Source organism: Toxotes jaculatrix, chromosome 15, assembly GCF_017976425.1.
Source record: "Toxotes jaculatrix isolate fToxJac2 chromosome 15, fToxJac2.pri, whole genome shotgun sequence".
Lineage (NCBI taxonomy): Eukaryota > Metazoa > Chordata > Actinopteri > Toxotidae > Toxotes > Toxotes jaculatrix.
The window spans coordinates 7442004-7455566 of NC_054408.1; the positions used below are offsets into that span (position 1 = coordinate 7442004).

At 40.7% G+C, this 13563-nt stretch overlaps 3 protein-coding genes across 16 annotated transcripts in view; 1 reads left to right on the plus strand and 2 right to left on the minus strand.

Annotated features, from left to right (window-relative positions):
* The first annotated feature begins 648 nt into the window (after positions 1–648).
* Positions 649–3871, plus strand: cln5 (CLN5 intracellular trafficking protein). Its single transcript, XM_041056905.1, has 4 exons — positions 649–891; positions 1755–1929; positions 2227–2452; positions 2758–3871. Exons 1-4 carry the CDS (start codon positions 788–790, stop codon positions 3243–3245), a joined length of 993 nt encoding a protein of 330 aa, XP_040912839.1. The 5' UTR covers positions 649–787; the 3' UTR covers positions 3246–3871.
* Positions 3872–3970: 99 nt separating this feature from the next.
* On the minus strand, positions 3971–11434 carry fbxl3a (F-box and leucine-rich repeat protein 3a). The gene is made up of 5 exons (XM_041056904.1): positions 11167–11434; positions 9800–10181; positions 9526–9648; positions 8370–8541; positions 3971–7793 (listed from the first exon to the last, which is right to left on the minus strand). Exons 2-5 carry the CDS (start codon positions 10178–10180, stop codon positions 7153–7155), a joined length of 1317 nt encoding a protein of 438 aa, XP_040912838.1. The 5' UTR covers position 10181; positions 11167–11434; the 3' UTR covers positions 3971–7152.
* Positions 11435–12960: 1526 nt separating this feature from the next.
* mycbp2 (MYC binding protein 2) overlaps positions 12961–13563 on the minus strand; it is a 56955-nt gene continuing 56352 nt past the window's right edge. For all 14 annotated transcript variants that reach the window (XM_041056895.1, XM_041056902.1, XM_041056892.1 and 11 more), the window contains one exon: positions 12961–13550. In XM_041056895.1, the coding sequence (XP_040912829.1) occupies positions 13435–13550 (116 nt within the window). In that variant the 3' untranslated portion in view covers positions 12961–13434. The remainder of the gene's footprint in view (positions 13551–13563) is intronic.

Below are 13563 nucleotides of genomic sequence, written 5' to 3' on the forward strand. Positions count from 1 at the left end.
CGTCAAAAAATGCCAAAAAAAGTCAAATTTTTTTTTAACCTCAAAATGTCATAAAAAACGTCATAGTATAGTAAGGCGTCAAAATCGGACAAAAAAAGTCAACATTTTTTTTGACCTCAAAATGTCATCGAAAACGTCATAGTATAGTAAGGCGTCAAAATCTGACAAAAAAAGTCAAAATTTTTTTTGACCTCAAAATGTCATAAAAAACGTCATACGGCCGTAAGGCGTCAAAAAATGCCAAAAAAAGTCAATTTTTTTTTTTACCTCAAAATGTCATAAAAAACGTCATAGTATAGTAAGGCGTCAAAATCGGACAAAAAAAGTCAACATTTTTTTTGACCTCAAAATGTCATTGAAAACGTCATAGTATAGTAAGGCGTCAAAATCGGACAAAAAAAGTCAAAAAAATTTTTTGACCTCAAAATGTCATAAAAAACGTCATAGTATGGTAAGGCGCCAAAATCGGCCAAAAAAGTCATATTTTAGTATGGCCTCAAAATGTCATTTAATTTAATCAACAAAACAATCTGACCAGGTTGTAATTTTTTTTTAGGCTGTGAAGTTTGCTATTTTAACATGGGGGTCAATGGAGAATTGCTCACTTCTGGAGCCAGCCCACAGCGGCAGCCTAGGAACTGCAGCTTTTTGAAGGCGGAAGTGATCCTCGATGCTGAAACCTAACGCGCATGTGTCGGAGCCTCGGGTGTCAGAGGACCGTAACTAGCTGTCATCCCATCTTCTGCCCTTTATTCGTATTTTTTCTGTCTGTGTTTGAGGCTGTAATATGACACACACGGAGCTTATTCTGTGTTTCAACCTGCTTCTGCTTCTTCATGTGGTCGCTCAGATCAGGACTAATGTTCAGCGGCAGTGGCCCGTCCCCTACAGGTACGAATACCAAACCTTTACTTCTCCATGATATTTCTGCCCGGTAACGTTGAGTCATGTGAGTCAAGTGTTTGGAGGGAAGTTAAAACCGTACGAGACCGAGCTGGAAAACGCTTCTGTCCTCAGCTTCTGATTGACTGAGTCCTAAAAACACTCGATTAAATTTTCTGTCATCGTCAAAAATCCAGTTGAAAGGATTTTTTACTCCAACGCAGCCATACTTAAGGTGTCTTAATGAAGTCTTAATCAGGCGTTTTCTAAATTTCAGACATGATGTGTGTGCAGTCACATTCAAGGATTATTTAACAGAAGATCTTAAACTGATCTGAAACCAATCGAGGCTGCCAAAATATGGCTGCTGCGTTCACGTGACTTTGGAAACTTTGTACTCTACAGCATCTCACTGTGTGAGCATTTAGAGACGTGTTGTACAGCAAGTATTTTCGTGCTTCGAACCCCGGTCTGAGTCTGCGATTGACTGGCGACCTGTTTTCCTCAGGACCAGAGTATTAAAACCAAGAAGGCATAAAAACACATCTTTAGTGTGCAACCCATGTCAGTAAAAGTTGTGGATTCAGATAAATTCAACTAAAGGGTATTCAGCCCAGATTATAAAAGAAAATATGACTTTTTGATTAATATTATTTCTTCTTTAATATTTAGGACATGTTTTTATTAAGCATTTTTCTGTGACAAAACCATCTACTTATGAACACATATGTAATATGAACACACACATATACTCTTTACTCTTGGATAGATTACTACTGGCAAACCTTGTTACAGAGGTTTTGTAATGGCATAAAACTCTCCTTGGTGCTGGCATGGTCTGCAACCAATTTCTCATGTCATGTCATCCCCAGACGGTTTGATCGACGCCCTGATCCGGATTCTTACTGTGAAGCTCTCTACCCGTTCTGCCCCACTGGAGACCGGGATGGACGAATTCCCTACATGAGAGACTCTGATGTAATCTCTGTTTATCGGCTACAAACACCCGTGTGGGAATTCAAGTACGGAGATTTACTGGGAAAACTTGTAAGTACATTAATTCTCTTGTGATCAAACAATCTGATGATGCTACTGAAGATACTTTCCTCTAAATAATAGCCTCCATTAGGACAGATATCCTTTGTGTTGTGGATAATTATATTATCATAAATTGAGGTGAAGGAAAGACTGTTGTACTGCAGCTGTGTGCAGATGGTGAAACATGTTTAACACTGAAAGTTAGTTAAATATAGAGGGACTATATTTATTCATAGAAACACTGCTGTAAACACTTCCCTCATGTCCACACAGAGAGTCTGTATAATGTTTCTGTTTGGTTCACAGCATATCATGCATGATGCTATTGGGTTCAGCAGTTCAGAGACGGGGGCCAACTACACCATGGAGTGGTACGAGCTGTTTCAGCTGGGTAACTGCACCTTCCCTCACCTCAGACCCGAGATGTACGCACCATTCTGGTGCAACCAGGGAGCTGCCTGCTTCTTTGAAGGCATCGACGACTTACACTGGTCACAAAATGGCACCTTGGAGAAAATAGGAGAAATAACTGGTGAGATTTCACACGTGTAATCTTGCATCTTTGCTCCTAAAGGCCAAAGGGAAATATGGATATGAGTGGATTTGTTTTTGAACAAATGTGTATTAATCCAACAAGAGAAGTATTTAGTCATATTTGAGATACATTTCCTAAAAACTTCAGTGGCCAGCTGTTTTAAGAAATGACCCAGCTTTTTTGAAAACTGAAAACTATTTTAAATATTTACGCATTTTCCAGTAACAAAAAGGCTTGGGGCAGAGCACCAAAGACAGGATAGAAAAGTCAGAGATTAATCTAGTTTCCCTTTGTTTGTCCAGGTAACCAGTTCAATGACATGGCTCAGTGGGTCCAAGACGACAACGAGACTGGGATCTATTACGAGACATGGACAGTTCGCTCTGACCCCAGTCCTAACGCCACAGTGTGGTTCGAGTCCTACGACTGCTCCCAGTTTGTCCACCGCACATACAGGAAGCTGACAGAGCTTGGAGCCAAACTGTCCAGTCGATCGCAAACCAACTACACCAAGATCTACCTGTATAGCGGCGAGCCCACATACCTCGGCAACGACAGTGCCATATTCGGACAGCCCGCTCTGGAGAATCTGGCAGTGGACATCCGCAAATTCTACCACACATTCAGGCCACACCAGTCGTTTACAGACTTTGCCATCAGTCTGTTGGAGGCCTATAAAAAGGTTGTGCTGGACAAGAGCTTCTACCTCTACTACAACTTTGAGTACTGGCTTCTGCCAATGAAACCTCCCTATGTGCAGATTACATATGAAGAGGTGCCTTTGCCTTAACATCCCATTTGCTTTGCAGTTATTTCATTAATGATTGATCAGTTTACTAATTGATTATGCAAAAGCTAAAGCATTAGCAATAACTAAAAAGCAGCTATTTGAGAAGCTGAAACCAGTGAATGTTTGATGTTTTTGTTTGGTTAATTGAGCTTCAAAGTTAATTTTTGACCCTGGGGAACAGCAGTTGAGAAAACAGTCTCAACAAGTGCCCTCTGCAGTTTTTTTGTTAACAAACAAAAGTTGTGTTATCAATCAGTTTCTCACCACAATGCATTCCGTGTATCCCTGAGGCCTAACAAACATGTTTACTGCATTTCCTTCCTCATAAAACATTTGCAAAGCTCGTGATTTGAGCATTTTGTATTGTGCTTTGTTTACATCCGTGTTTGTTTGGCTGAAGTCTTCTTCCCTGGTTTTATTGATACATTGCTGCGTTTGCACCCTGAATTTTAAGCCAACGTCGACAAGAAGTCCTTGTGTGTGAGTTACATGGATGTGTCACTATCACAGTGTAAATTGTTATGCGACATGTTATGTATTCATATGTGTACAGTTACTATCGAATTCTTTTTCCCTGTTATATTTTGCAACTCAGAGTTTTTGCAATATATAATTTTTTACTCCTTCTCACATGCATTGTGATTTTTATTTTTAATTTGAGCTAAATATGTGCATTCTAATGTACTGCAGTGTTTAGAAAATAATGAAATGACAAATGCAAAGAGTACATTCACAATTTTTTATTACTGGTATAAGATCACATATCCAAAACAAGTTTAATTTCAAGACAGGTGACCAGTAAAGCAAAGTAGACAAAGCATTTGCCATACAGAAGCAAAACTAAAGGACAGCATTGTCAACATCAGTTTACTCCAAGTAAAACTTACTGGAGGACTCTGTGAACCAATGAGGTTAAAATAACAATTACTGACTGACAAGAGGCGTATTTATGAAGAAAGATAAATAAATTGTCCTTCTTAATTTATGTGAAACAAGTTTAACTCATCCGGCTGAAATTTCCATTAAAAGCCATTCAAGACAACAGGAAAATGGTTTGAAACCAGTAGAGTATCGAAACACAGGTTTCACTTTAGAGCTGCTGTCACAGCCACTGTTTAATGCACTGCACAAATAATGAAAAATAATCAAGATATGTTACTGTACCGCTGAGATGCTAATGTACTTGAGCACAGACAATCAGCACAAGTGTCTACTTCAGTGATCAGAGACCAATACTATCAATAGACTACGTCAGTTCAATCAAATACTATGAAGAATCATCTGCACTTCCTGCAATGAAGTTGCCTCAGTTTTAGTTTACGTTACCATTTGGCTACATGAAATGTCTACATGACAATGATGGATAAAAGGAATGAAGTCTGGCAGAAAAATAAATCAAAATCTGGGGTTTTACACAGTCTAATGATATACAGTGACATCCAAAAGTTTCTCCACTACCAACAGCTTTTTATAAAAATACATTTTTGACAAATGAGCTCTCTTTAAACTCGCTTATGTAGCTTTTAATAACATTTACTGTTGAAAATTTTGCGAGCAATTTCTCAATGTCTGAAGTGCTTTCTACCCGTTTCTACAGATTTTTACAATCTATTACTCCAGCTCTTTTTAAGCAGATCCCAGTTAAATGTCTTTAGATGTTTCACGTTTTAACATTTTTCCTGAAGCTGGAAAATAAATATTTTTTAACACAGTTTAAGACAAAAATGATGGCCTTCCTCCGCACAAAGAGTGCAGGGTTAAATTCACTAAATGGAGTGTGATGCTTCCTTGTTAAAATCTTTCTCTGTGTTGATAAATGATTAAACTTGTAAAGTAGTGGACTCAAAACTTCTGAACCACCTGCATGCAACAAAACCAAGGTGGGTCTCAACCACTAAAACCACTCTTGCTGCTGGTCTGCTTGCTGGTTATAAGGATTGCTTTTTTTTTGTATAACTGAACACAAATTCATTACAAAAGCACTATCCATATCAATAAATTACACAGCTTATCTTCTCTAGTGACTACAGTATGAAAAAGATCCATCTAGTAAAGGATAACTCGCACTCTGGTTTTATAAAAGACACGAGCCGTTAAGGAAACTTCAAACCCTGACAGAGGGTGAAATAAAGAAATAATTACATTTCTATTCATAATAATCAAACACACAGCGTTTTATATACAGATGCATTTGACTTCCTTCTTAAAGGAAAAAAAAAGTCTGTTTCACTCATCTGACTTGCCAAATCTCTTTTGACTGAAATGAATGGATGTCTGGGACAGGAGCGCTACTGCAATCTGCAAAGACGGTGTTGGTAATGAAAAGGTGAACACTGCATCCTCTGCTGTACGTATGATGTGATAACATGATACAGAGCAAACACGGGCTAACAGGAGGGCAGATATTCACAACAGGTTTGGAGCTTGAACAGGCAAATAGCAGAAGATACAAATGAAACCTATATAAGAAATATATTCATTTAATGCACCTGAGAGACACAAAGGGCTAGTTTTGCCTTCTCAGCGTGCATAGGTTAGCTAATAGCTGCAGGGACTAGTCTATTGTTGAATGACTACAAAGAAAGATGCAGACTTTACCAATATCTACCTCCAATTTCAGACATGTCTGTGCACTGTTATTGTGCTATATTTACATAGAATCATTTCTGATTGTTTTTTTGTTTTTGTTTTTTTAAATATGAGTACTTACAGATTCATCACTTCAACATACTGTTCTTGGTATCTGACTCATTACAAGCCCAGAACAGTGTAAATAGTCGGCATTAAAATCTGGGTCCAACTAAGACAAAGTGGAGCATTATAAAGCTCATTTCCTTGCGTTCATTATGATATAAGGACTTGGTTTGTCTCGATTATTTGGTATTCATTTAAAGTGCTTAGGAAATCTATGACTGTACAGAAACCTTCTTAATAAAACTAATAAAAATTAATTTGTCAAGCCAATTGATGCACGATGCAGGAACGAAATATCTACATAACTTGGAGAAAATAAAAATCCATGACATCGATCAATATTGTACACCTTCACATCACAAACATAGAAACCTATATACACACACACATTTCTGTTTCTCTCCTGGCCAACTACTTTCAACAATTGTGTTTTCTTCTCTGATGCGGGACTTGAGTTCAGGTGAGAAAGAAAAGCGAGATGTCACACAACTGCTGCTCTTTGTGTTTAAATTAGTTTAAAATGAGCTGATGGACCCAGCCACTCTCAACTACACTGCCAAACAACAACATCCTAAATGCACATAACATTGCAGGAATTCGGAAACTTCCAATGCCCTACTGTGTTACAGAGCTATCTCAGACTGGATTTGAGTAGGCCAAGTGGTAGCGTAACAACATGCAATTGTGCACCTAATTGTCCCAAATTACTCCACAATGTTAAAAAAACAAAACAATAAAACACACACACCCATGCACGCAGATATGCACGCATACACACAAACACACTTACATCTCTCATAATATAGATTATCATAACCAAGCTACAATGTCCGTATAACTCAGTTTGCAGTAATAAAAACATTGCTTTGTTTTAGTCAAATATTCCCACCTGCACTGGTCTGTGCACTGATGTGAAGAAGCCAGTCTGATGAGTTCTGTCTCATTAGATAAAGCAGGATTCCACCGTCCATGCTGAAGCTATCAGGCAGAGATTTTTGTGGTGTTTGCACTACATGATAACATTGTGTAGTGGTCGGGCGCCACTTTATACCCCTGTCCTGCACTCCATCCATACAGGGGTTTATGCTCTCCATGTTGGCACCAAACATTCCACTACAGCTGAGCATTTAAAGGTTTTTTCAGTGCAAAAAACGGAGGCCATGACTGTTCTACACCACATACCTGATGAGCTGAACTCCTCCGTGGCTTTACTTTACCAGGTCGGCATCATGTCTGGGAACCAGACCCGGCCTAGGTGCTTCGAAACCTCCCAGTGAATCTCATCCAGGGAGTATTTGTGATCAGGAATCAGCACCTCCTCCATGATGGACAGCTGGGACAGCCTCCGGCCACACATCTTGACAAACTCCACAAACGCACTGCAGGAAACTTCGCACTCGCCCAGGCCGATGGCTGACAGCTGAGTGCAGTGCTTTGCAATGCGGATCAGCTCCTCGTCCAGAGGTCGCAGGCCGTTGGCGCACACCACCAGCTCCACCAGACGGGGGCAGTGGAGGCCAACACGGCCCAAGACCTCCTTGCTGACAGAGCGGCCAAAGTAGAGGTGTGTGACGGGGATCTCCTCGTTAAAGAAAGGGCCGAACTCGTCCTCATAGAGGAAGAAGTACATGACGAGGTTGAATTTGGGTGAGTGCCGCACCATGGCGTCCCAGCTGCTCTTTTTGATGGTGTGGAAGTGCTGGCCAGGGTTCTCGCTCACCACATCGATGCGCAAGTGTTCCAGGTGGACGTGTTTCTCAGAGGAGAGGGCCAGAAGGAGTTCATCACTCAAGAGGTGGTAGTTCAGTGCTAGCTCTCTCAGCCCGTGACACTGGTCTGCCACACACAGGATTCCTAAAAACACAGACAGATCATGCTTTTAAAACATCAAATCCAGTTTTTTAATTTCCTTAAAAATAAGAAAACTCCTGTAAACCTATGGTCAGTAGCAGGAGGGCAAAAAATTAACTGCTTCTAAGAACAAAGCATCCACTATATTTGCAAGAAGCTGCAGTTGAATCAGCAGTTTTTAATCTGACAACTAAAACAGTTCCAGGAAAATGAATGTAAGAGGGAGAAACAAGGAAACCACATAACAGTTGATTTATAATATATCATGTGATGTCTGCCAGTCCACCACATGAAATGACAACACTGTAGTGTATGGGGGCAGACAAGAAAATTAGAGTGTCTTAGTGAGCCACCCAGTGGAAAACACTTACAGCCTTGTGACTCAAAATAGCAAATCAAAAACATTTGACTAAAAGTGCAACACAGACTCCAACTGAAAATATTTTGCTTTGAAATATCCAACGGCCACAAGCAAAGAAAAAAAAAAGAAAGAAAACATAAAGTAAAAGCACGACAAGGTTGTTTTCTCTAATCTAAAAACACTGAAGCAGAGACAGGAGTTTTTTGCTGTCACTGTACCTGCTGGAGAGACGTGAGGGCAGCTGCTCATCTTCAGCAGTTTCAGGGTGTCACTGTTGTTGGCCACCAGCACCTTCAGAGACGGGTCATCCACTGGCGTGTCGTCAATCTTCAGCGAAGACAGCGACTTCGAGTTGACAAACACCACAGTCAGAGCTGAGATGAAATGAGACTGTGGAAGGACAAAGATGACACATTATAAATTATAAAGCATTCAGAGGCTGACAGCACATTTTTAGAAGCGGCTACCAAAATGGCAGGCCTCCGCTTATTATCTTATTTCAATAATTCATATTTGGAACGATGGTGGCAGATGATAGTTTGCATGTTAAACTTACATTTTGATCTTGAAATGTGTCAAACTAGTTAAACAAAATTTTTCATAATGTAGAGCATGAAGTTTTAACCAGTACCCTGATTTGAAAAGCATTTTATTTAAGTGTCAGCCCTTGTGTGGATGGATTCTGCTACAACATAACGCTTTCTCCTTCTTCCTGTTCGTCTCTGTGGTTCCAAATGTTAGCAAAGTTAGCAAAAGAAAGCAGCAAACAGCATTTATTCCTACAATACTTTCTGTACAAAAATATTATTAGCATGCTTGATGCGTGAGAAAAGCCAGGTGCAACATCTTCTGCAATAAAAGAAGGTGCCTCTTAAGTGCACAGAGGCTCTGCAAGTTTATAATGTGCTTAGAAATGGAATTCTAAATACTGGGATGTGGAGAACGTGGGGAACTTAAAAATGTACATGTACTGTATGTGTAAAAAGTTTCAGGCTGCTGTGATGATGAATGCTTTAAGTCATAAACTAGCTCATGCACTGGTGAGAGCTTCTCAAAGACCCCTCAATGTGCACAGCAAGAGACAAAATAAGACTTGCAAAGGTTGTGGAACTAATCACAAATTTGTCCTTGGCCATGCATGAGAACAAACACTGCTTTTCAGCTTCATCCTCAGATAAGATTAGAATATAAAAACTATCTTGTTCACAAACATGCTCAGCCATAGCTTAAGGATACCAGTATGTTAATGAAGTCGCACTGTATAATAAAATGAGAATTTACACTATAACAAGAAGAATTCCTTTGAGCCCTTTACAAATCTAAGGAACAGGATACTATAAAAACCCAGACCCCTTGAGTTTATGTTAATTATACCTTTGGAACCTCCATGAAACTGGGCCTGGCTGTAGAGATGAGCCCCAAGGTCTTCAGTGAGCAATTCACCAACTGTGAAAGAATGTCACAAGCTGCCTCTGCAGACTCTGTGCTACTGTCCACCTGGAAAGTACAAAAAGATTGAAGAACACGTCAGGAACATAAAAATAATACTTTTAAACCAGATGGTGGTAGTGAGTTATTTAAACCGTGATTCAAAACATTCCTTGTGTTGCAAAATTATGCACAGACACAAATGCTTTTGCTCGCTCACCTTGAAGCTGACGTACTGCAGGTGGTTGGAGTGCCTCTTTATGATCTGCTTGATGAGGTCTGGATGTGTGGCTTTCAGGTAAGAGCTGGCTGGCTGGTTAAGCTCAAACTCGAAGCATCTCCACAGCTCGGGCATGTGAAAAGCCTGGTTCCACCGGCGGCACACTTGAGAGGCATAAGCCCGGTCCAGCAGCGGAAGGTACTGGAAGATGTGGAGCAGGAGCTCCTGAGGCAGCCGTGCCCAGTCACAGTCTCGTGACTCACCGGCCACTACTGCCTCCGACTCCTCGCTCATCTGCTTCCGAACCTTCTTGCAAGCCTCTGGCGGGCTTTTGCTAGAGGAGCTGTTGCTGCCCTCCTCAGCTCCTTTCATCCGCTTCATCCTGAAACACAGAGATAAATGAGCTTGTTATAATCCAGAGACACATTTTAAATACATAGTAAATTATACTGATGAATCTGAAAATAATTCATCCTCACTTTCCTGTATAGATACACATAAATTCCACAAACACATACCTAACATAACCCCAACAGGGCCACCAGGTGCTCACGTGTGCATTCATCTTTGTAATAAGGAGGTTCAGGCACTGCAACCCTGCTATAACATCCCTCTTTACGCAGCTGTTAGCAGACTGTTCTCGCTGACACCTGCGGAAGAGTTGCTCTTCTGTTTTTCCTTACATACCGCTGCGCTGTCGACCACAATTTACGACCCTAGTGACTGACATCTTCCCCATAGATCTAAATGCAGATGCCACCCTGAGCAGGCTTTTTGACTGACGCTCCTGCCGTCCGTGCCCCAGCAATGAACTCTCCTCCAGAGTCGCTTACATCTTTTCCTCTTACCACCTTGATACAAAATCAGAATCATCTCGGCCTGCTCTGTATTTTTTTATACGTGCCACGGAGCATGACTGGACGTTGCTAGCTTAATTGCACCATGCAGTGCACCTGTGTGGAAGTATCTGCACTCTTTATGTTTCTCCGTCCATTTATTCAGGGTTTTCCTTTAACTTTTCGTCCGTCTGTACATTAGCAGGAGGCCGTGCTTAAGAAGGTAACCGTCTGTACACTGAAATTATACGCAGGTCGGCAGATTTAACTCAATATTAAATAGCTGACTGTGCGGCTTGTCGCACCAATGCTCGGGCTAAACCACATCAACAAGAAACCGTTTAACGATAAAATAACCGATGCTATGAATGAATGTAACCGTTAGTTCACGTTGATTAGTGAGCAAACTGGTGAAAGAAATCTTGTCTTTGTATTATAATAAAAGTCAAGGCTGTTACTAATGGCAGAATGACCCACAGCATTTCACACTGACTCACTCTGAGCACAACCCAGCCTGTCCAAACATCCTACCTTGTTGTTTACACACAGCTAGCTCACTAGCTGTTAGCAGGAAAATCCGACAACTGGCAGACTTGACGCTTCAGCCCGGGCCCACGCTGGAAAAGCTCATTCGCACCAACCACATAAAACGCATCGGAGCACAGTGACCGAGCAGTTTGACGCTGAGGAAGCGGGGTAGACTGTTTTCGGTGAAGAAAAGGCCGGAGCCTGGCACCTCCGCTCGGTTGACCTACTTGTTCAGCGGGAGTTACGGATCCCCCGAATCTGAAATGGCGAAGTGTTGTTGTGACAGCAGCGCTGCATCATGGGGAATGCAATGCGAAATGGCTGTAGGTAAAGATCGTCTCTGCTGGAGCGATGAATCACTCGGTAGTGATTTAAAACGTACACAAATCTTTTCTTTTTTCTTTTTTTTTTTCTTTCCTTTTGTCTTGACTCACTCCAAAGCTTTGACAAATACTCGGCTTCGGCTTCTTGGCTGCGACCAATTATTATTTTCAGTATGGATTAATCCACTGATTATCTCGATTTATTGATTAATCATTAGATCTATAAATTTTCAGAAAATAGTGAGAAATGCCTGTTGTGTTTTACATTTCCTGTCATAAGCTCTCCACCTGTATGAAGCGTTTTGTTTTGTTGTATTCCCCAATTTGAATTTTACACATTTCTTTGTTTTACAAATTTCTTTGTTTCTAGGCTCACTGGGAATTCTACAGGTCTTTACTTTGCCAGTCATTCAGACCTGAATGAATTCATTTTGCAGCCTGGTACGAGGAAATGAGGCAGAGTAACACATCGTAGTATTTTTTCAGTCTCTGCTGAGATGCACAAGAATGTCAGCATTTTGATTCTAATATTTAAAAAAATCAAGTATAAATGAATCATATATAACTTCAGCTAGATTTGGCAGCGTCATGTCTTCAATATAAAACAAATCAAAGGCTAGCACTTTGGTAACTTCGTGAAAATGCCACCACTCGTTAAGAAACAACACAGTTGTATACTTTGTGAAACAGAGAACCTGGTTTATTACCATTCAGCTCCATCCACCACAGATATTACAGAGCAGATTCACAAGTATTAAGCTTTTTTATATAACAGCAGCTGCTTTTTTTCCACACTCTGTTCCCCTGACCACCCCCACCCTCCCAAGTCTCCCTGCCTCCTACTAGGGAAAAGCATTACAGGTGCACAATTTTATTTGGTGTGAAGACTGGACCCTCAAATAATTCAGCTGTAATCAGTTTCACTGTGAGGTTTTTTGTTTGTTTTTGTATTACTGTAGGATTTGGTACATATATATTTTTTTAAAACAGAGCTGCAAATAGGATTTACAACCACCATCATTCACTGCGGGTGCCAGGCTCCTCCTTCTCATTTCTAGACAACAAAAGAAATCTGACATTTAGAAGAGGGGGAAATTACGACTCTCTACTGTATAAAAATGTACAGTGGCTTTATTGACATACATTCCATAGGTTAAACAGCTGCAAAATAGGAGGCACACCCAGTATTGCACTTCATTAAAAGTTCTGGCTCAAAACATAACCCAGAATATCAAACAAAACTGAAGTGAAGAGTAGCAACTTCGGAATACAGCTATTTTGAATAGTATCGTTATATACAAGATTAGATAAACCGAACACTATTTTCCGCCCAAACATAATTTTCTTAACAGTCTTATCCACCTCACCATCTTTTTTTTGTCCGTCAACCCATGATGCACTTGACAGTGGAGAATACTGTACAAGATTACGAAAAAGGTTTACATACAACAATATCTTAAATTTATAGTTAGGAAGCTGGAAATACGGCCTGTTCCTTTTTTTTTTTTTAAAACCCACGCTGATCCACAGTTGCCTTTAAGCAAATTTATTTCATATTCAATGTTTAATCTTGTATTGTTACACTTCAGGAGGTGTGCAACGTCTATAGAAGCCGAGGGAATACAACGGCCGCATGCAAACACGTCACAAGTTATTTTCTGTATTTTTTTATCTTCTTTTTTAATTTTTTATTTTTTTATTCTATTGTTCTTTTTTTCCCCCCATTCAGGTTACTCTGAATCCAAAGGAGCTGTAGCTCATGTTCGTAGCAGGGCCCCGATACTGATCTGGGTAGAAGAGAAGACCTGAGGACTCTTGGCGTAGAGCAGAAACCCGGTCCAGTGTCCAGGAGACTTAACAATGCAAGAGCCAAGCTTCACGGCTGAGCTTCAGCAGCAGCCAGAAATCACAGTAGACAAACTGGTTTTCAGTAAAAGTCTCGGGTTGTTTAGAAGGTGTGGGCATTCCTGCACACCCCACAGCCCAAGGCGAACTCCTCCCCTGTTGGTGGGTGAACCACGTGCAAAGGGCACTCAGTACCCTCCAGCTGTTTGCCTTTGGGCCCTGTGACAAAAAG